A 22,840-nucleotide genomic window follows, 5' to 3' on the forward strand; every position below is an offset into this window, starting at 1 on the left:
ACAATGAAACCAAAACAATCAAAACTGTACTGTGATAATATAAAGATCAAGATGAAGAGCTATGAGAAAACAACTCCCTACTTCTTTGTAAAAGCAGGGAATGAAGGTTGTGGAAGATTGCAGGTACTGTCATATTTTGGGAGACATGTTGGTTAGTTTTGCTGAACTTGATTCCTTTCCTCCTCTTTTTAATGCAGAATTACAAAAGAAATTATTTCATAGAAGAGGGAGAAAGGTAAAATACATGTGAAGTAATAAAATATCAATAAAATTTATTTAAAAATAAAATTACTGTAATTTTCTTTTATTTACTTAAATATTTAAAAATCTGCTACTGTTCTTCCTTTTATTCGATAAGCTCCATCTCACATATCCCCAAACCAACTCTGTTTTATACTTGAAAAAATTTTTTTGTTATCCAGGTTCTATCACCAACAAGCATGGCAGGCTAATACAGTACTGAAAAATAAATGCAAATTTGTTTTTTTTTCATGAAGAATTACTTAGTTGAATAATTCTTCAAAATTGGCATAGGACTTAGATCGGTGCATTTAACACAAAAATAAGTAGTGCTTTATTCAGAGCAGTCAAACTTGTCACTTCTAACCTGAGACTCATTAAAAGACAGTTTTAGGTGCTAAATAAAGGATTAATTGTTGCTTGAACTGGATTTATGGTATTGCCTATTATAAAGAGTAGGAAATGAAAAGTTTAGATAAACAGTTATAAACAGACACAAATAGGAAAAGATATCATGACTGCATGTTTTGTGGTCTAGCGATATTTTTTGAATAAGAGCAAATTGATTATGACAGTTCTTAAATTAAGAATGAAGTATGTTCTAAAAGTTAATTGATATTGGCTGGTGTTTTCCCAGAATTCTATAAGAAGGTTAGTTTTGGTCAACCCCAAAAGCCCATTTAACCTTTACATAGAGTAATATAGTAATGTCACTAATGTGCAACAATTCTACAGAAAAATGTATTTGGAGTCTCAACTTGGAATTTCAGAAATACTTCTAGTCTTTCTGTGGCCTGGCAGCTAGACTAGGGATAACCGGTGGGAATGGGGATCTTGCCAGTTCCAAGTCCTTGTCAGTGGCTCCCAGAAATCCTAGGGGCCTGGGAAAGCAGGCTATTGGTTATAGAGCAAAAACAGGATGTTTTTTAGTTAAGGCTGGATTCCTGTCACTATTTTTCCCCTTTTTTTTTCTAAAAGGCCCTTGGGCTTGACCTGTAGGAGTATAAGCCCCTTGTGACTGTCACCACTTCTAGTTCCTAAGGATGGTTTCCCTCCTCAGTGGTTTATTATGGAATACAATGCAGATTTACAATTCCTCCCCTGCCCCAATATAACCCCATGGGGGCTATACTTCTACGGGTTTTTACTGCTAGCTACATTAGGCGATGAAGAGAGAAGAGAATAAAAGGTTCGCCCCTGTGCTTCCCACCTCAGAAGCAATGTCATTTCACAAGCGGTCTCCTCACGGACAGTCCTCCATATAAGGCCAGAACCTGGTACTGACTGAGGTTTTTTTTTTTTTTTTTTTTTTTTTTTTAAAGCTCTTAGCAATAATACATAATAAAGTGGGGAGGATATAAAAGGCTTCCTTGCTCCCTTTTGGTGCTTCCCCTCCTCACTTTCTATATTTCAACTCTTCAAGAGAAAAAGAAATTGTACAGAGAGGTGATAATAGTGGTTCTCTGGACAAAGAAAGGACTGAAATGGATTCAGTTCTATTTCAGAGGCTTTTCTAAGAGTCTCTTGGGCTTTGCCAATGGAGTAGCAGCAGTCCCAAAGGGGAGATGATTCATAGATTATGGCTAGAAGATGCTTTAGAGGCCATTCAGTCCAACCCACTGCACCCTCTGTAAAGCAAAAGCAGTTAGTGTCAGAGCTGTGTCTCTAACCACATCTGAGTCCTGATGTAGCATCATCTTTCAGTCCCAAAACACAACACTGGAGATATTATCACCCAAACAGTGCTGGGACTGAATCAAGGGAGGTGGAGGAACAGGGATAAGAAGGGCAAGGTAGATTCCAACTTAAACCAGTCTCAGGTACAAGGGAAAACACATAACTACATTCATTGGGGAAGAAGACAGGGGAAGTCAAAAGGAAATAATCCTTTGCACAACACCTACTATGGATCAGGGATTGTGCTAAGTGTTTTACAAATATTTTCTCATTTGATCCTCACAACACTGTAGGTAGGTGCTGTTATGACCTTTATTTTATAGTTGAGGAAAATGAGGCAGAGAGCAGTTTAAATAACTTGTTCAGGGATAGTAGAAGATCATAGCTGTACTTGGGTCTCCCTAATTCCAGACCCAGCATTTTAACTACTACACCACCTACAAGAAAATAGGTAGAAGCAGCTGGGAGGAAGGAAGGTTCTGATGGCTATAGTTACCAGGTAGTTAATGTGAGTATAAAATTCATAATTGCTTGGGAAGTGCTTTTCTGGGCTTTATACTTGAGTGCTACAGGAAAAAGAAGAACTAGAGCTACTTGTGTCTAATACAAATTAAAGCTTTATAAACGTATTATCTACCTATCTGAATACTAAGTCCTAGCTAGTAGGATTCTGCTGAGAAGTTATCAGTCTTGTGAAACCGAAAAAGGAACACAAGGAGTATTTGCTCATGCAGTATATCTCTGCAACAACAGCAGCCCACAGTAATATTAAGTTTGATACTTGAGGTATCAAAATGACAATGAATGGGTTCTCCACATATTTTAAATGTGCATTGTGCTCTTAAAAAAAACAATGATAGTACGACCATAGTTAATTCCCTTTAATGAAAACTATTCAGTTAAAATGGATAATTTTCCTTGTAGATAAAGACTCTATCTAGTAATTTATTTTATCTTAATGCAAAAACACTCTAATTATATCTAGTTGTGGAATAGACAACAATATGTACAAAAACACAAACATTATAGTTTACTTACGTGGAATATAAGAAATCATAATCAGAATGAGGAATGCATAGTAGTCAAAGGAGAAATTGTATTTGTTAGGTAAGCTAATGGAATATAAGCTGGCTTGTCTGACGAAGGGCAAAGCAGCATATATTGTGAGTAACTCTCCTGATACTCCCATTGGGTACAGTACAATGAAAAGAGTGTACCTAAAATAAAATAAAAACAACAAAAATTTACTAAAGAGGCATAGGGCTCAAATGTTAGTAAACTGCATGTAATGTAACCTTACTAAGACTTAAGAAACAAAATACAGAATTCAGAAAACTCAGGGAGGTTTAGATGAATGGATACAGATCACCAATCAGAACCAGACAATGTACATAATAGCTTTGTTGTTGAGTTTTTTCAGTTCTATCTGACTCTTTGTGACCCCATTGAAGTTTCCTTGGCAAAGATATTGGCGTGGTTTACCATTTCCTTTTCCAGTCCATTTTAAAGATGGGAAAACTGAGATAAACAGGGTTAAGCAATTTACCCAAGGTGTAAAGCTAGTAAGTATCTGAGAGCAGATTGGAATACAAGTATTCCTTTCTTGCTTGCCACTCTCCACTGTACCACCCAGCTGCCTTTCAGAAGGCTTACAATGTTGTGAATAAAAAGAACAACAACAAAAACCCCTGAATGAAATTAGAATACCAAGCTTAGTTTTCCCTAAAGAGAAAAGGCACTTCCCTCCCATCTTGACAGAAGTAGGGAAAGAACTGCTTAGATTTGTCAGACTTGATCAAATTATTGGTGTGCTTTGCTGAATTGACTTTTTTTCTTTTATCCTGGGCTATAAAGGATAGCAAGTAAGAAAAGAAAGATATACTTGGGAATGAAAAGTGATATAAAAATGAAAGTTATTGTTCTTTTTATTTTTTTAAAATTCACTCCTATGCTTCAATTGTATTTTGGTTCTTTAAAAAACAATGCCCCTCCCCCCCCAACAAGTTATTTCTATATTTTTCCATTTACCCACTATTTATCATTAATCTAAATTTTAAGAGCCAATTTTTATTATTAATAGCAGGATTAATAGCATCAATTTTTTGGGGAAAGGGGGAAATGTTTCTGACCAGCTTGAAAGGCAACCATGATACTGTATATCTCAAATTAAAAGTCAAAGACAAATTTCTTCACAGCATTAAAATTACTAAGACCTTAGTAATAATAATGATCTCATTTTGTCTCCTAGCTTCTCTTAAGTCCCAGCTAAAGTCCCATCTTCAGCAAGAAATCTCTTTCAAGCCTTCTTAATTTTAGTGCCTTTCCTCTGAAATTCCCTCTGATTGATCCTTTTTGATCTTGCTTGCACACATAACTGTTTGTGTGTTGTTTCCATCATTAGATGGTGAGCTCCTTTGAGAGCAGGAATTGTCTTCCACCTTAATATGCACCCCCAGGGCTTTCTCTGCACAGTGTTAGTACAGTAGCACACTGACAGCATATAATAAATGCTTTCTGGTCTGATTCCCTTCACAATAGTTCATACTTACAAAGCACTACATATGTATCACTTATAACAAATTGCCTTCTCAATAAGAAGGGGTGGGAAGGGAAAGAATTTAAAACTCAAAGTTTAAAAAATGAATGTTAAAATTGTTTTTACATGTAACTGAGGAAAAATAAAATACTAAATAAATTTAATTTTAAAAAGTTTTTTAAGTGCTTTCTTCAAAATGATCCTGGGAGTTAGGTGGTGCAATATTCCCATCCTCATTTTAAAGTGATGAAAGTAAGATTCAGATGTCATAGGGGAGCACAGGGAGCCACAGAGCGCATTTCTACTTTAATTGAGGTGAGCAAATTCTTGTCTTGCTTCTTTGGTTTCCCTCTAACAAAGATTCATATTTACTGAACTTAGAAGAGATCTTCAGAAAGTAGGTCTCCAAATAACTGACAATTAAGCATAAATTTTGATAAATTCAAGAAACTTCAGATACCAGAAAATGCTAATTTTCCCCAGGTTAATAATAGTCCTAAAGTTGTTAAGGGAAGAATAGCTTATCATAAATACTAAAATGAATGTGGAAATCTTATGAAGAAATACACATGAGTACTTTTAAGTCTCTGGCACTGGCAATTATTTTTGGTGTATGTGTGTGTGTAAGTTATTTAATGTCATCTGGATTTAGTAAGTCCTTTTTGAGAATCTAAACTACCATTAACCTCAGTACCACCATCAATTAATTCTTTTTAAAAGATTTTGTTGAAATCATCGATGAATACCTAACATATATTCACAGAATACAAAGTACCATGTTAGACCTGAATACTTTTCTTTACTGATTATTTTAATTTGCATAGATGTTCATTTGGAACATTCTTTCCAGTGAAATTAAAAGGTACTAGAATAACACTAAGTATTTACAGAATTTTAAGATTTACCAAGTGCTTTCCTTTCTATAATCCTGTGAGGTGAATTGGGTGTCACTGATTCATTTTCCAGGTGAATTAACTAAGTTCATGTAGTTTTAAGTGACTTGTTCATGGTCACATAACAAATACTGCCAGGAGCAGGATTTGAACCTGTCTCCTCAATCTGAAACCAGAATTCTGTTTTCCTTCTTCATGAAATAAAAGTTTTGAGCATCTATCCTATGGGAAGTGCTACATAGATGTTGTGAGGGATCAATAACAAAATATCTGATTTCTGACTTGAGGGAGACAGCACAGATCAGTTCCTTGTCCAACTGCCCAATTCTATCTGTAATTTCTATTCTTAGGAAGCAATACTTAGGGAATAATGAAGAAAGGCGGAATAGAATGATTGTGATAGCGAGGACTCAATGTGTTTCTTACCTGGCCCATTTGATGATATAAGGCAGATGGTTTAGTAGACTAAATGTATAAAAGGAGTAGCGAATAATTTCAGTGATTGTCCAGGCAATCACAAACAGAAGGACACTGTCTTCACTCTGTACCTATTTAAAGGAGAAAAAAGCCTTACATTAAAAAGTTATTCACAATGTTTTTTAAAAAGTTGTATTTTTAAAACTTAAAAGGTATTGTCCACCATCAACTTAGTACCTATTATATACAGAATAACAGTTTATGCCAATAAAGAAAATAATGGTTCTTGCCCTCAAGGAGCTTACAGGCTAATGAGACTGAACCAATGTAAATAAAAGGAGGAAATCCCCAAATATCAGCAATAAGAAAACTATGTAACCAGTAATAGTTATGCTAAGCAAAATTGATGGGCTAGATCGGATGAGTGAGGTCAGGAAGGCCTACGAAAGATCTTTTGAATACTGTCTGCAAGGCAGGCAAGGCTCAGGGAAGCTGGGAATGGCAGGTAGGAGAAATAGCATATGCCACAGCTCAAAGACAAATACAGACAAGTTATGAGTAGGATGGAATAAGTAGGCTTGCTGGTTGGTTGAAAGAACATGAATTTGGGGACAGTGGGAGTTGAGAGTGGTTAGGTAAGAGGGTGGGAGGGCAATCAGTAGAAGGCTTTTAAAACCATTATTAGGAGTTTTCATTTGATTTATATGACAACTGGGAATCACAGCAGAATATCACAGGAGAGAAAGGCGTTATAATGATTAAAATGATGACTAAATATGGTTTTGCATGGAGGGCTGCTTTAAGTGAAAGGAGGAGGAGACCACCTAGGAGCAAAAGCCCATTTACTGGCCTTTTCTCATGATCTGCTTGTACTACATTTTAAGCCAGGAGGATCTAGGTCTTGACTATAATGTCCAGACTTAACTAAATCAGTAACCTACTTGCTGACAGCCAGTTTTTCCTTCCTTTGGATATGTTCATGTGCTTAAGGACGAGTATACTTACCAAAGTGTCACTAGAAGTCACTGTCATTAATGCTGTTTAGATAAATGATAACAATGTCTCTAGATGCCCAAGGGTCTTACACACACACACACACACACACACACACACACACACACACACACACACTTGCATGCATGATAAACTGTTCTGTTGCTTTACACCTTTTTGAGCCATGGGTCCTTTGGCAATCTGGTGAAATATAGGGACTTTAGAATGTTTCTAAATGTATAAAATACATAGGATTGTAAAAGAAACCAAAGGTTAGTGAAAATATTTAATTCCCTCCTCCTCCCATCCAAGTCCATGGTTTGACATATATTCATGTTAAAGTCATATATTTGTTTTTGAAATAAAATTATAAGTAATAGACATTCTTTTCCTGAACTTTAATAATCTGAGTTCTTCTACACTTAAGAAGAGCAGGCCACGACTGAAATATAAAGATTTATCTTAATGTCCTTTAGGGAGAAAAAAAGAATAAATCTTAACAAAAAAGTGGACTGTCTCAGTCTTACTACTTATATGATAAAAGTACATTAATGCTACTTTCTGACCTTTAGATTTGCAATGTTAATATAATTCTTATAATGCTTAGTTTCTTCCTAAGAAAGTCTACATGCAGTTCTCCACCTACACAATGAAATAACTAGTCATTTACATATCTATTAACTAAATTGTTCTGACAATGAGTCTTATTGTTCATAGTTACTATTCTCTAAAAATAATAAGAATTTCATATGTCAAAAGCAAGAGTTACTTTCCCCCATCCTTCAACTCTTATATTACAGAGGGTGGAAAAAGGGCAATCTATACCACAAAAACATTATGCTTAAAATCTAATAGTTTTGTTTCTTCAGTGTATTTTGTGTTTTGTTTTTTTTTGTTTGTTTGTTTGTTTGTTTTTTTGTATTTGTAGATTGATTAGGACCAAATGAGGAGTGGGGAGAAGGGAATAAAGCAAGATTTGAAATCTTCTGAAGATCATATGAGCATGTTTTGGTACTTCAAAGATTTAAGTCTTTATCTGAAGTATCAGAGATTACCATAAAAACTTCCTTTAAGTACTTCAGTCAATATTGGGATACTTTATTCCTCAGTTTCTCTTTCTGGGATACCAAAATGGCTTTTGAAAGTTATTTGACCCTTTGGGCTAATATTAAAAAGGAGACAACAACAACAAAAAAAGTCTACAGGAATTTTACAATCAGTCATTAAAAACAAAAAAGTACAAATTTGGACAAAGTGTGAAAATGTGCTTTCTCCTTAAGCTCTTGATAAAATTTCATCCTGGTCCCTAGAGAAAGCTACCCCTAAAAGGGACACTGACTTTCACACAAATGATACTTTTGGATCAGATGAGTTATTCTAAAAAATGTACAGATGAGAGAAAGCTAATTTCATAAATAACAGAAGCAAAATTCAAAAGTTATGTCAACAGCTGAAATATGTTAATAGCAGGCCAAAACACATGATATGACATTTAATGAAGATAAATCTAAAATCCTGTAATTAGGTTAAAAGATGAATTGTACAGGATAAAGACCACCTGGCCTGGTAGCAGTGTAACTAATTCAGGTAAAAAAAGAAAAGATTTTGGGATTTTGGTTGAGCCAACATGCCATCTTAGGTAGTGTTTTAGTGTTTTAGTATCAAGTAATTATAGTCTCAATTGTATTTTACATTGGTCAAATTATATCTGGTGCATTATGTTTAGTTCAAGGTTTGATAGTTTCAAAGGCACTAACAAACTATAAAATCCAAAAGAGAGTAATTAGGAGACATAAAAAGGAGAGTTGATTGCTATTTTCAACATCTGAAGGACTTGCATGCAGAAAAAGGACCAGACTCATTGTACTTCAAAGGACTGACCAATGGGTAGAATTTTCTAAAAACAGAAAGTACTTCATTCTGAAGTAATGAGCTCCCGGCTTACAAAATGCTTCAAGCAAAGGTTGAATAACCTATCTGCCAACTACTACCTTGGACAGTTAAGTTAGATTAGGTGATTCTGACCGTCCCTTCCAACTTTAAGAGTCTATGGTTATATAAGTGACTTTAATTCTTCCTTTAGGTATTCAATTGTTACCTATACATGTGAAAACCGAGTGTGTGGTACCATGTTCTGACAACTTAAATTACTATAATCTTCAAGTAAAAAATATAGGTATATGTTCTTTAAAAGCAAATAATTTTCATTTCAAAAAGAAGTTGAAGGAGAATACTTTCAGAATCTACCTTTCCCTATTTGTCTTCAAAAACTGTTTTTAATCTAGGAAAAAACACAAATATTTCTCAGTAGCACTAGACATTGAGTCAGAAAGTGAATCACTTCTCTGGGTATTGATTTTATCATTTGTAAATAAAAGACTTGGACCAGATAACCTCTATAATTTCTAGCTCTAAAGGTCTATGATATTAATTTTGGAAAGACAGGATGTTCATGTTTTATTTTTAGTGACAAAGTAGCTTTTAAAGGACTGACACTGCCAACCTGTGGTGTTTCACAAAAATTGTCATTAGGATTATTTTAAACCTTAAGTCATTTATAAAAATTCACATTTATATAGTGCCTCAGCGTTTACAACATATTCTCCTCACAACAAGCCCATAACATAGACGGAGCTATGATTCCATTTTTATAGATGGAAAAAAAACGAGGGTTCAGAGAGATGGAGGAACTTCCCTAGGTGATACTCATAATTAAAATCCAGTTCCTTAACTAAGGCCAATGTTCTTTCTATAAAGATTCACTTTTTTATAGATAACCAACATGAAATATTAGTAATTCATTATTTTCCCACCCTCAAATGCTGACAAGGAAACTTCTTTGGACCAGTGTCAACACTAATATCCTCTTAATCCACAAATTTTAAAACTCTGAAAACATCTTTGATTCCTTTCCCATATTCTTTCATTCCCACATAGCTGAAATGCTATGAATGCCAAGGGCCAATGCATTGTAAAGTAAATTTTTTTTTATTATTTTCAAGCTCGTATCCTGCAGTGATTTTTAGGAAGGAGTTACCCTTTTACAAAATAAAAAAATAACTTGTCCCTCATCTCTTTTATTGATAGCCAACACAACAAACATCCTTTTTTGTGGCAAGGACAATCAAAGGCAGCACTATGCATATCAGCCTGCTTCTTGGGTTTTACATACAGAGAAAACTTTTTTCCTTACCATGAAACCAACAAAATAAGAACTTTGAACACAAATAACCTGTGCTTCTGCATTCTGTGGGGTCCAAATAGGTCACAAGACATTTCCTTACCAACATCTGATAAACTTCTGGGAGTATTGAGACTATACATTTTCACTCTCCCATGTTTATAATGTGAACTTGACTTTGATTTCCATACAAATCATAGATAGGATCTAGGATCTCTTAAAGAGATCACTGGTAAATATTAAGATAGAAAAACTGATTACAAAAAACTATTAAAAATATTCAAGAATAACTTCGAGCCCAGCATAATAAATGTGGAAATATATATACAAGAACTGCACATGTTTAACATATATTGGATTACTTGCTGTGTGAGGCGAGGGGAAGGAAGGGAGAAAAGTTTAGAACACAAGGTTTTGCAAGGGTGAATATTGAAAATGATCTTTGTATATATTTTGAAAATAAAAAGCCATTATTTAATAATTTAAAAAAAGAACAAGATCATGCCAATCTAACTTCAATTTACTTTTTTGATAGTATAACAAAACTAGTAGATAAAGAATATGATATTAGGAAAATGTAGCTAGATTTCAGCAATGTTTATAGTAAAGTATCTCATACTATTCTTGTGGAAAGATAGATATGAATTGGATGAAAATATAATCAGATGAATTTAGAACTGATTAATCAGACTCAAAGATTAGTTGTTTAGTGATTCAATATCTGTGCTTAGTCCTGTACTGTTTAACTTTTTGATTGGGGGTACAGATGGTACTGCAGGTGACAAAAAACTTCAAGGATAGCTAACACATAGGAATGATCAAGTCAAGATCTTGACACAAAGGACTGAATGTAACTAGATGAAATTTGGTAGGGACAAATGTAGTTGTGTATTTGGGTATTAAAAAAGAATCAACTTTACAAGTATGGAATGGGGAATTAGACAGAAGTTCTGAAAAAGATCTAGGCTGTTTAGGAGACTGCAAAGTTAGTAAGTTAGCAATGCAATATAACAGCCAAAAAAAAAAAAAAAAAAAAAAAAAGGAATATGCATTAATTTTTTGAACTTCATTAAGACAGATATAACTTCTAAAACAGGATGGTAATAGCCCCACTGCACTCTACCCTCAGCACACATCATCTGCAATATGGTGTTCAGTTTTGCACACTAGGATTTAAGGCCAACACTGATAAGATGAAGACTGTCTAGAATAAGGCAATGAGGAAGGAGGACCATGAGTCTATGTCAATATGAAGACTGGCTTAAGAAATGGGAGATATTTAGCCTGAAAAAGAAAATATGATACAGGGAAGGGGGTGAGAGACCAACAACATGATAGCTACATACAAATAAGAGCTTGTTATATGGAGAAGGGATTAGTTTTGGGTTCTATTTGGGGGTTTTGTTCTGACTCCAGAGGGCAAAACCAGAAGCAAGGTGAAAATTGTAAATAAGTAAATTTAGGTTTGATGTCAGAAAAAAACTTGGGGATTGTCTTCTCTTCTATCTGTGCACCTCCCCCCCCCTTAACACAGTGCTTTGTACGCAGGAAGCACCAACAAATATATTTTCATGCATTTGTTTTTCAAGAATATAATGATCTTGGTATTGATAAAATTTGTTGCAAATGTAACATGGATCTTTTAAGAACATAGGTCCATTCAACTTTGCAAAAGTCAGTCACATTTGTAGGAATCAATGTCTAAGGCATTTATATTATTAGCATAGCATAACTGTTAGGTAGTTATCTATAGATAATTCAAAATTTTCTTTGAAGTTATGTAATAAAAGCATTACTAGAACTGTTATTCTATCTAGATTCAGTCAGAGCCTCAACTTTCTTGAAAGTTAGACATATATCTTTTGTTCTAAATAAAAAAAACTGAAGAATTTCATCATCTAAACCAAAAAGTCCTTGAGTCGGTTATCAAAATTAGAAAAATTATACTAGATGTGTTGGAATTAAATCCTAATGGTATGATGAGTCAAATGAACTACTAACAATGTATTTACACAATGGTAACTATCAATTGTAACCAATTAATAACTCTGTTGTGCTTGGAGAAAGTTTTTGTAAAACTTGATCATGTGAAATTAATTAACAACTGGTCTTGACCATACTGCTGCTGACAGTCAAATAAGTGACACTCACAAAGGGACACTATGAAGTAATTGCTATCATAGTTTAAAATTTTCATCACCTCTGAATCACAGAAGCTGTTTTCTAGGATTCCAACTGTAGAAATATATTTTGGTATCTTGATCATGGAATCTTCAGAAGATGAAAATGAAAAAAAAAATCTTCATAAGTTCTTTAATGTTGATACATTAGGTATTGATATGTGAACAGAAAAGAAATAAAATTAGAACTTTTAATGTCAGCTTCTTTTGTTATAACATCAATTCTATTCACTCTCTTCTCTCTCTTTTTTGCTGAAGCAATTGGGGTTAAGTGAGTTGCCCAGGGTCACACAGCTAGGAAGTGTTAAGTGTCTGGGATTAGATTCGAACACAGGTCCTCCTGACTTCAGGGCTGGTGCTCTCTATGCATTGTGCCATCTAGCTGCCCCGATTTTATCTTTCTTATAAACTCTATTAAACAAAGTCTTACTGTAGGATTGAGATAACTTGAGTTTCAAAAATGATGCCAGAAGAGAGCAAACATCAAAGCTTTATAAAAACAGAAAAAATGCAAGCAATATATGGCCTACATTATATCTACCTACTTGTCAAATATATTTTGTGGACTGGCCTGAACAATATAAAAATGTTTTCCAAAATGTTGTTACTTACTTTTAAGCCTTTGCTAAAACACTGTGATATCCATTAACAATATTGATTACCACTGACACTACATCTTACTATATTTTAATCCCTTTGCCTTTTGAAATCTCATATTCTAAGCCCTCAAGCTCCTTTAAAATGGTAGCTGCTAAATCTTGTATGATCCTGACAATGGCTCCACAGCATTTTAATTATTTCTTTCTGGCTGCTTGCAGTATTTTCTCCTTGATCTGAGAGTTCTAGACTTTAGCAAAAATATTTCTGAGAATTTTCATTTTGGGATTTCTTTTGGGAGGTGACAGGTAGATTTCTTTCAATTTCTATTATGCCTTTTGATTCTAAGATATCAAGGGAGTTTTCATCATTCTTGAAATACAAAATTTAGGATCGCTTTTTCTGTTCATGGTCTTCAGGTAGTTCAATGAATCTTAAATTATCCTTCCTAAATATATTTTCCAGGGCAGTTGATTTGATTTTTTTCTATGAGATATTTCACATTTTCTTCTAATAAAAAAATTTTTTTTAACCTTTGTATTAATGTTTCTTGATGGCTTATGGAGTCATCAGCTTCCACTTGGTCAGTTTTTTTTTTTTTTTTTTTTTTTGCTAAGGCAATTGGGGTTAAGTGACTTTCCCAGGATCACACCTCTAGGAAGTGTTAAGTATTTGAGACTAGATTAGAACTCAGGTCCTCCCGACTTCAGGGCCCGCTCTCTATCCACTGGTCAGTTCTAATTTTTAAGGAGTTATTTTTTTTCAGTAAAGTTTTGTAACCCTTTTTAATCAATTATTTTTTCACAATTTTCTTACATCGCTCTCATTTCTTTCCCTAATTTTTCCTCTATTGCTCTTATTTTAATTTTTAATTATGTTATTATCTTGTGTGTTTGTATCTTGGGCTCCCTTGTCACTAGAGTAGTCTTTTATGGTCAGGTTTCTTTTGTTGTTTACATATTTTTTTAAGCCTATTTCTTGACTTTAGACTTCAGGGTTGGGCTCTGCTCACTTAAGAAGAAAGGCATATTTGTTCTGTGTTTCTCTTTTATGTCCTTCTTCTGCTTTCAAAATTCAGTATGGGGGGTGAATGGTGCTGACTGGGTAAAGTTTTCTCAAAGTCTGAGAGTAAGCCTAACTCACATGATCCCTATTCCCAAGGGTCTGCAGAAGCAGATCAGGCTTTGGGCTCAGGTTGCCCAAATCTCTAGGCCTAGAAGTCTCTGAAGACCAAGACCTTAAGTCAGTGACAGGAAGTGACATGACCCACAGAAAGCAGACAGATTGGTGACCATTTGTCAATGAGGGTTAGTTCCTTTTAGTCTATCCAATGAAAAGGCTTGGGTCTTTTGCTATTGAACCAGCTTCACTGCTTCTAGCTCCTCAAATTGGTAAGCACATATTGGGAGCTGAAATGTCTCCCACGTGTGTCTGGGCCTCTTCATGCAGGGACTGAATAAATGCTTTTTTTTTGCACCAGAAGATGTCTCTTGATTAGTTAATGTGGGAAAGGGGGCCTAGCACCTGTCCCCCCACACAGGGGCTTTTAAGTTTTCAGTGCTTCCAGTGTGGTCACTACCCCCCTCACTCTACATTTTACCCCAATCTCTTTAAATTCCTGACCTGGTTTTCGGTCACTGACTTATATGTGGCTGAGTTTCCACTAGATTCAGTCATTGTTCACCCACTGGGAAATCCTGCAGTTTCTAAATGACTGAACTGCTGGTTCCCTCTTGGTTTGTTTGTTTTTACTAAATGAGGTCTGATGCTAGATTGTTGCATATCACAGAACTATTATAATGTCTGAAGAATTACAATTATAGGTGATCTAAAAAGCAATGGAATACTCTATGATAGACACAAACAGATTGTAACAGGTGGGCTATGCTTTTACAGCAGAAATGGTTTATGCTGGACTGTACTCAATGCTTTGCTAGCATAGTAGGACCTAACAAAATTTGAGCTCAGAAAAACTGTGGAGAATCTAGGCTCATTTCCACATCGTGATGAAGCAACAATGAAGGTGTTTTTGGATTTTCCTACAATTTTTTTTTTTTTTAACAGTGCTATCTTCTATTCCCACATATTAAATTTTATTTGCTTTGTTTTTCTAGTTTACATTTTAAAATCTGAAATCTCTTGATTTTTGTCTAAGTCAGCATGATTTTCATAAAAGTCAATTCCTTATAAGTCTTTAGTCTTGCCTGGTCAGGAACCAGACCATTTCCTATGGTTTCCTGCAGTTTTCCAGCCACTACTCCACACCACTTTCTCTACCTTCCTCTCTTCTCTGCATCCCTTTAAGCTGATTTTCAAACTCCTAGAAGGCAGGGGCTGTCTTATTGATTAGGGTAGGGTAGGGAGGGTAGTGTAAGATGGGCAGGGAAGGGAAGGGAAGGGAAGGGCAGGGCAGGGCAGGGCAGGGCAGGGCAGGGAAGGGCAGGGCAGGGAAGGGAAGGGAATGTCTAAATAACATACATAGTTTAAAATGCTTTAGAAAGCCATGCTATAGGCTCATAATTCAGATACTGCATTTAACCACACAAGAAATGGTATCTTGATGATGTAACAGAGAGCACTAGGAAGACCCAAATTCAAATCCAGTCTCAGATACTGGGTTAGCTATTTGACCAGGGCAAGCCACTTACCCTCATTTTTTTTTTTTTTTCATGTGTAAAATGGGGATAATTATAGCACCTATCTTCCCAGGGTTGTTGTGAGGATTAAATAAGTTATTATTTGGAAAGTGCTTTGCAAACCTTAAAGTGCTATAGAAATGCTAGTCATGATTATTACATCATGAGGAATCATAAAATCACAGGATTTGGAGAACATCTTGTCCAACACTCCCTTATTATATAATTGAGGAACCAAACTGTTGTTTGTCCTTCATTCTTGAAGAGGACCACGAAATCAGGGAGGGCCATAACATGCAAATGAATTGGACTGAAGTGAGGGAAGGGTATGTAAAGTCACTTGCCTCCCTTTCCCCTCCAGAGCCACCTGAGGAACCTAAACAGAGAATTGAAATTAAATGCTTCTGGTTACCTAGGCAACAAGAAGGAGTAAGTGGAGAGTTCAAACCTCAACTCTGAATATTCCCAATTTACTGTTTCTTTCCATTAGAGTACTGGGCCTTCCCTAGGAACCACAGAGGACTGTGTGAAAGAGGAAAGAACCAGGAAGTGGGGCAGTGGTTACTGTAGGATGTGCAGTACAAGTTGAGTAGACCTGAGGTGGTGGGCAAGGCACCCAATCTAGTGTCAGGATAAGTAAAAGTTCAGGGCCTAAGCAAGTGGGTCTGGGCAAGCACTCAAGATATCCAAGCAGGCAGAAAGGTAAAGCAGGAACAAGTCTGAGTGTACACATAGACTGAATTTCAAAGGTCAAAAGACCAAGAACAGCTTCTCAGATTTCCAAGTGGGGAGCAGGCCCACTTAGAACAGTATTAGTGGAGTTCAAATTGATCTTAGGACAGATTCTGGTCTGCAATCCACCTTTGTTTTAAGTATCATCAGGTTTGGGAAGATTAAGAGTTAACGGAGGTTTTCTATGTGGCAAGGCAAAATTCTATGACTGCTGGTAATTTTAATGAAGCCCTTCTGGAACATTCTCTTCAAAATTCTAACAATATACTCATCATTTTAATAAAGGACAATGACAAATACTGCTGAATAATGATTTAAGTAGTTTGATAGTTATTTCAAGTTGATTTCTATTCTTTAATAACAGATATCATTGGAAATTTGAAAAATATAATTCTATAGGTAGCTAGATTTTTAAAAAATACATTTAGATGAGTATTGATCAGATTCTTTTCATATAATTTAATGAATTTAAGTATCATTATTTATGATATGAATTCTTATTTTGTTTTCGTTTTTTTTTGCAAGGTAATTGGGATTAAGTGATTTTGCCCGAGGTCAGTTTAGGCTAGATTTGAATTTAGGTCCTCCTGGCTCTAGGGCTAATACTCTACACTATAACTTCTAATAGCTCCAAATGAATTCTTAATAGATGTTAAGATAGGAGAGAATAAATATAGGGGATGGGGGTGATGGGGATCTTTGACTTTGGAAAATTGTAATCTAAATGATAAGGATCACAGATATCTAAAAATTCAGGACTGAAAAGGATACTAGAGATAACCTAATCTAACACTCTTACTTATATATGAGAATAACTGATTGGGGGAGGTGGGGTAGAGAGGAAAGGGACAAGATAAGAGGCCTAGATCAGTCTGACAAAATTTCCCACCAACTTTATGAAATTATCAAACATGAATTTGCTCTCTAACTTTCCTCCCAAGATGGTAAACATATTTTCAGGTGCCTTGAATAAAGGACACAGCAAAAACTCCCTAGATTTGTTCTCAGTGACAAAAGTTGACTGAAAGTTGGCAACAGAATCAGAAGGGATGAAATCTTATTGGAAGAACTGTCTCTCCTTTCATGAATCTTGATATTCTTTTAATAAAATGGAAAAGAGGAACGTAACTTGGAAGAACTTATTGTTAAAGCCTTAGGAATAACAAAGGAAATTGGCTAAGAAAGCTCTTACCATCTCCGAAACAATAATTTAGCATTGCTTTTTGGTATAGGCTACTTAGAATTAAAATTTAAGATTTACTACCTAAAATATCAAGAAACTAGGAAATAAGGTTTTCTAAATTCACTTCAACATATAATAGCCTCATTTACATAGTCATTAAGAGAAGTTTATATAATCTCATTAGAGCCCATTCTATAAGAGAAATCATTTTATTATGTTATTGTAATAACTAACTGTTAATTTGGGAATTCAGGCTTTTCTCTTTTACTGCCTCATTTAAAGTCCACCCTCTGTAAAGAGTCAGTCTCTGAAGGACACACAAGGGATTGAAGATTATCCCAGCACTCAAAGTACAGGCTTTTCAATTTGGAAGGGGGAACCCCACCCAACTAGGAGACTTTCTGTACAGAATCCAGGAGAAGAATGCTTGTCCCCACACCCCTTCATTAGAGTTTAGAGATACCACCTCATGAAGGAGAAAACCAATCTGAGTGGCCTGAGTAGAGATGGACTCCCCTGTCCAGTTTGCTGGGATGGCTGTCTCTCATGATCAAGCCACATTCTTCTGTAGGAGCTGAAAACTTGTGGCCTACATTAAATTAAATGACCAGCAATCAAAGTGGATTTTCACTTATGGGGTTCATTTCCTTTCCAAAAATATTTAAGGCTTTCATGTTCCCTAGGTTTTTGTTTTTGGTCAATGAGAGAAATCCATAACCATCAATTTATTGATAATTAGCTAGCCTAATTAATGAATTGATTATAATACTCATCTCTTGGGGTTTTTCATCCATAATATCCAAAAATCTTGTAAGGTAGGAGCTACTGTGCAAAAGGTACAAGGCTAGGTTTATGGCTATAAAGGTTTATCTGTACAGCAAGATTCCATTGTGAATGAAAATCCAGGTTCCTTATTTCCTTATCAGTATTACTGGATAGCGCTCCCAAAGAGAACTAATTCACAACCCACCCCCCTGAGTAATCCCCTGCACAGAAGCCCAGAAAACCTTAAGAAGATTCACAGTCATCAAATCAGGATGGTCCAAGGTTAGCCTGAGTAAATTTCTTTCAAATATTCATATTCCATCTAAGGTGTCCCTGGATTCCCTGAAACAAGCACTGACTAAAATGGAGACCACTTAGACTCATTATGATCCCAAATGCACAGGCTGATGGAAATATCTGAAAAGAACTGTCAAATTATTAAGTGTCTGCTGTCTTAGGCACTGTGCTAAGATTGTAAAGAAAGGCAAAAACCAAATAATCTCTTCTCTGCTTTCATGGAGCTTGGAGATAATAAGCACTGCATTCAAACAAAATACACAGGATAAAATGGAGATAATCATTAGAGGAAGCCACTAGAATCAAAGGTAATCAATATTTAAAAGAAGCCAAGGAAGCCAGGGGAAAGCCAGGAGATGAGAAGGGACAGAATTTCTCACTTAGGTGATGACTAGTTAAAATTGGAGAATGAAGATGGAGTATCTTGTATAGGAAAAAGCAAGAAGATTAGTATCACCGGAAAGTGGGAAGTGAAGGGAGAAGAGGCTGGAGACCAGATTATATGAAAGCTTTTGAATGCCAAATAAGAGTTTTATACTTGATCTTGGAGATGACTAGGAGACACTGGAGTTTATTAAAGGGAGTCAGAGGTGAGCATATGGGTCAAATCTGTATTTTAGAAAAATTAATTGGGGCAGCTAGGGGGCGCAGTGGATAGAGCACTAGCCTTGAATTTAGGAGGACCCAAGTTCAAATGTGGTCTCAGACACTTAACACTTCCTAGCTGTGTGACCCTGGGCAAGTCACTTAACCCCAGCCTCAAGAAAAAAAAAAAAAAAAAAAGAAAATTAATTGACATCTTGAGTGAAGGATGAAACGAAGCAAGAACTCAACCTTTGAAACTGAGAATGAGCATAGATAGTGGTCAGCTGGCAAAGACACTCCCACAAAAGCTCACACTTCCAAATATGCTCTGTATGGCCATTATTGTGAGCTCTAATATTATTTAGACAGAGCTTTTAAATGTATTCATCTTCTAGTAAGGTTTACATTTCTTTCCAGGAAACAAAGTCAACAAAAAATTTCACAGGATTGAGGTTCTTAATGAGGACTGAAAGGGAAAAGGGACTGAGGCTGCCATCCTCTCTCCCCATGTTACTTAAAAAGCACAGATTTCTTAAACCAGAGCAGTGCTAACTCTAGATAACTCAAGCAGCCCTACACAATTAAAGTACTTTTCACTACTACTGTATAGTGAATTTTCAACAAGTGACCTCTTGGTTTAATGAAAGAGTATTTCTCTTATCAAACTCCTCAGCCAATTGTTATTATTATTTTACTTCAATTACTGGTCTTAACAGTTTTTCAACCATTATAATACTAAATTCCTTTTCCAGTCTTCATTACTCACAGTAGATTCTTTCTTAATGCCTCTTTTCTTCCATGAAAAGAAAAATCTGCTTCTCAGGTTTTATTACAGTGATAGTAGCAAAAGAGCAAAAATAACATGGTGTTATCTTCCTCCTCTTAAAAGGCTAAGATTTAAGCTAGGGAAGCCCTAATAAGCTCTGCAATCAGCTTCACAGATTACATTAAGCAAAAGGCCATTATGCAACCATGCCTTTAAATCTAGACTAGGGGAAGGACACCTTTGTGAGCATGTCATGCAGGCTACAATGGGTTCTAGGCTTGACCTTATATGGAAGGGAGCAGATTCACTAGGAAATGATAGTGTTTAGGCTCTAGTCACTACAATTCCACAGAGTAATTTCCCCCACTGAGGGGCTGCTGTAGTTATATAATTCAAAGCAGAACTTCTGAGGGGTTAACAGTGTTCCATCAGAATTTCTGAGGCTAATAGTAACTCCCCAGGGCAGGATAACAAGCGGTTTTCATGTATTTATTTCATCTATTAACACTCACCTTAAAACCTACTTAAGCCTAACTGCCTGGAAAAGCGCTGGGCTTGAAATGTGAGGTCTTGGCCTTATTACAACCTAGAACTACTTTTGTAACCTCAGGAAAGGCCACTGGGTCTCAATTTTTTCATCTGTAAAATAAGGGGGCTGGACTAGAAGACTTTTAAAATTCCTTTTAGATATAAATTTGTGATTGTTTCTTTCTCTCCATGAAATCAAGTTCTTTCTTGCCTCTGCCTATGTCCTTTCTCCGGTGTGTGTTGCTCTGTACTTCCTCAGAGTCCTCCTTACTCTCTCTTCCCCTAAATTTTCTTCTTTTCAATCATCTTTTTACTTCACTTGCTAGTGAAGCTTACTTAATCTTTTATGTTTGATATACTTATGAAATAAAATTTAATCTTTTTTTGAGAGAAAAATATAAATTAAATTGAGTTATTTTAATTTTTCTGTGGTCCTTGACTGATTTTTCTCTGGGCTAATGGCCCTTGTTGGACAAAAGATTTCTCAGCCCTGGTTTACCTCAACATCATCAAATGAAAAACCAAAGAGAAATAAAATTTTAAAAATGGTATTCACAGATATGATTATGACAAAAAATAGCCACAGCAACAATGAGAATAAAATGTTTTTGTTCTGTTAAATAAAAGTTACTTTTATTTTGAGCAATCTGAAAAAAGCAAGAGTTTTTAATAGTGCGTAAATATTGAATGCATTAAGAATGGGTTAGACTTTTTTTCCCCCTAAATTGTTAAATATATCTTCAGCATGCAGCCAAACATCAATTCATATCTTACACAATCCAGCAGTGCACGAGAGTTTCACTTCAGCCTTGAAAGGAATTCTTTTGTGTAGACTGCTCTCTGGAAAACATAGATCACTTAGTAATAATCTTTTGGATAGTATATCTGCTGCAAGAGTAACTTGCATGAGGAGATCAATACAGAAAAAGAGTTTCTTTTGCTGGGAAAGAAGTTATATAATCTTTTTCTGCAGAAATTCAATCATAAAGATATACATTGCCTTAGAATGGCTCTTTCCACCCCCACCACTCCCACCACAGGAATAAAAAACCTCTAGAAGTCCTGTCTTATCCTAAGGATTTCCAATAAGCCCATATACCCAACTGTGTTTGCTGCCTAAGATAATTATTAGAAGCTGGATGAGAATTCAAATATCCTTATTAAGTTGCTTTGCTTCTATAGTATGAGTGTCTTCTTTCAGTCTACTGTAGGAGAGGATTCAAAAATAGTTTACTTACACCCCAATTTCTATTCAGATAAAGAATCAGTTTGACAAGGGAGCAGCTAATTTAACAGAGTCCCTCCCACAGACTAGATGCATTCAAATGTATATTAGCTGATGCTTTGAAAAAATGCCAAACATGTATTGTAGAATGCACCTGCTTTAAATGAATTTATCTGTGTTCACTTTTCTTAGCTCAGGTGAAACATTTCGCCAAAGTTGAGGACACATGAAAATCAGATGACTAGTGAGTAAAACTGAAAACTTACCCTAAAAAAAGAATTAACAATGTTCCCTCTATTTCTAGAACACTTTTAAAATTTATAATAAAATATAATGTAAAATTCAACCAAGTCGTTTGCTGAAAAATCATATTTTAGTGGAGCCTACTCAGAGGGTAGATTGTATATACTGAAATAAAATCAGTAGTATTTTGTAATTATGTCAATGTGTGTGTGTGCGTGTGTGTTTCCTTTCCTCCTTCCTTAGGTTTTATATATATATATATATATATATATATAAAAAGATGAAACATATATAGGATACCAACCAACCTCTATGTCTTAGGCTACCTCTGGAATGGAGAACTTAGGCTGAACCTTAGTAATGGTTTCTTATAGCAATTGAAGAGGATTTCTACAACAAATTTAACACGGGACACTAGCTTTTATATCCCTTGATTCTTTAAAATAACAACAACAACAAAAATTCCAATAGATACTCCTTAGTTTTAAATATTTTTAAAGTTCCATTGGGTTCAACATAGATAAATGTGTTAAAAGTCTCGGTGGATATCAACAAATGGTAAAGACTGATGAGGAAAATGTTGGTAACTGAAATATGTGCTCTCGTCCTTTACCATATAGTACCAAAAATCTCAACTATAAAAGCCAATTCGGCTACTGAGGAAAGCTAGTTTGAGTGTTATAACTCACTGACCAACTAACCAGCATAACTAAATAACTAACTATGATATGGCTTTTTATTTCCAAAAATTACTAAACTAGTGACATAAAAAGTGATGCCTGAAATAATTTGGTTCCCAGATAATCCTTTTGTTTCTTTAGGAAATAACTATTTTAAATTTAAGATAATAATATCTTTCTCTTCTACACTGGGTTCTTTTCTAAGGCTTTGTTTATAGTCATGATAAAAAAAAATTAAAGATCTTTGTAAACAAAAGAACCACAATAACCAGGTTCAATTCTGAACAAAACTTCCAACAACATGCAACTGGGAAGGAACATGGGTGCCACATAAGCTGAAGCACTTTTGCAGAGAAATTACATTACTCAACAGAAAAATATTTGTCATCACCTCTGTTTACCTAACAGGACACTTTCCGAGGTAAACTTTTTTGTTAAACATTTCTACCATGGGTAGAAATAATAGAGATAGTAGGATGCTTCACA

The 22,840-nt window shown here is 35.3% G+C and overlaps 1 protein-coding gene across 1 annotated transcript in view; it reads right to left on the minus strand.

The window, feature by feature from the left end:
- The window catches only part of HACD2 (3-hydroxyacyl-CoA dehydratase 2), an 82,532-nt gene that overhangs the window by 6,900 nt on the left and 52,792 nt on the right, over nt 1-22,840 (minus strand). The window contains exons 5-6 of the mRNA XM_074301419.1: nt 5,773-5,894; nt 2,956-3,134 (exon numbers count right to left, since the gene is read on the minus strand). Of these exons, the coding sequence (XP_074157520.1) occupies nt 2,956-3,134; nt 5,773-5,894 (301 nt within the window). The remainder of the gene's footprint in view (nt 1-2,955; nt 3,135-5,772; nt 5,895-22,840) is intronic.

This window comes from Sminthopsis crassicaudata, chromosome 3 (genome assembly GCF_048593235.1).
Source record: "Sminthopsis crassicaudata isolate SCR6 chromosome 3, ASM4859323v1, whole genome shotgun sequence".
Classification (NCBI taxonomy): domain Eukaryota; kingdom Metazoa; phylum Chordata; class Mammalia; order Dasyuromorphia; family Dasyuridae; genus Sminthopsis; species Sminthopsis crassicaudata.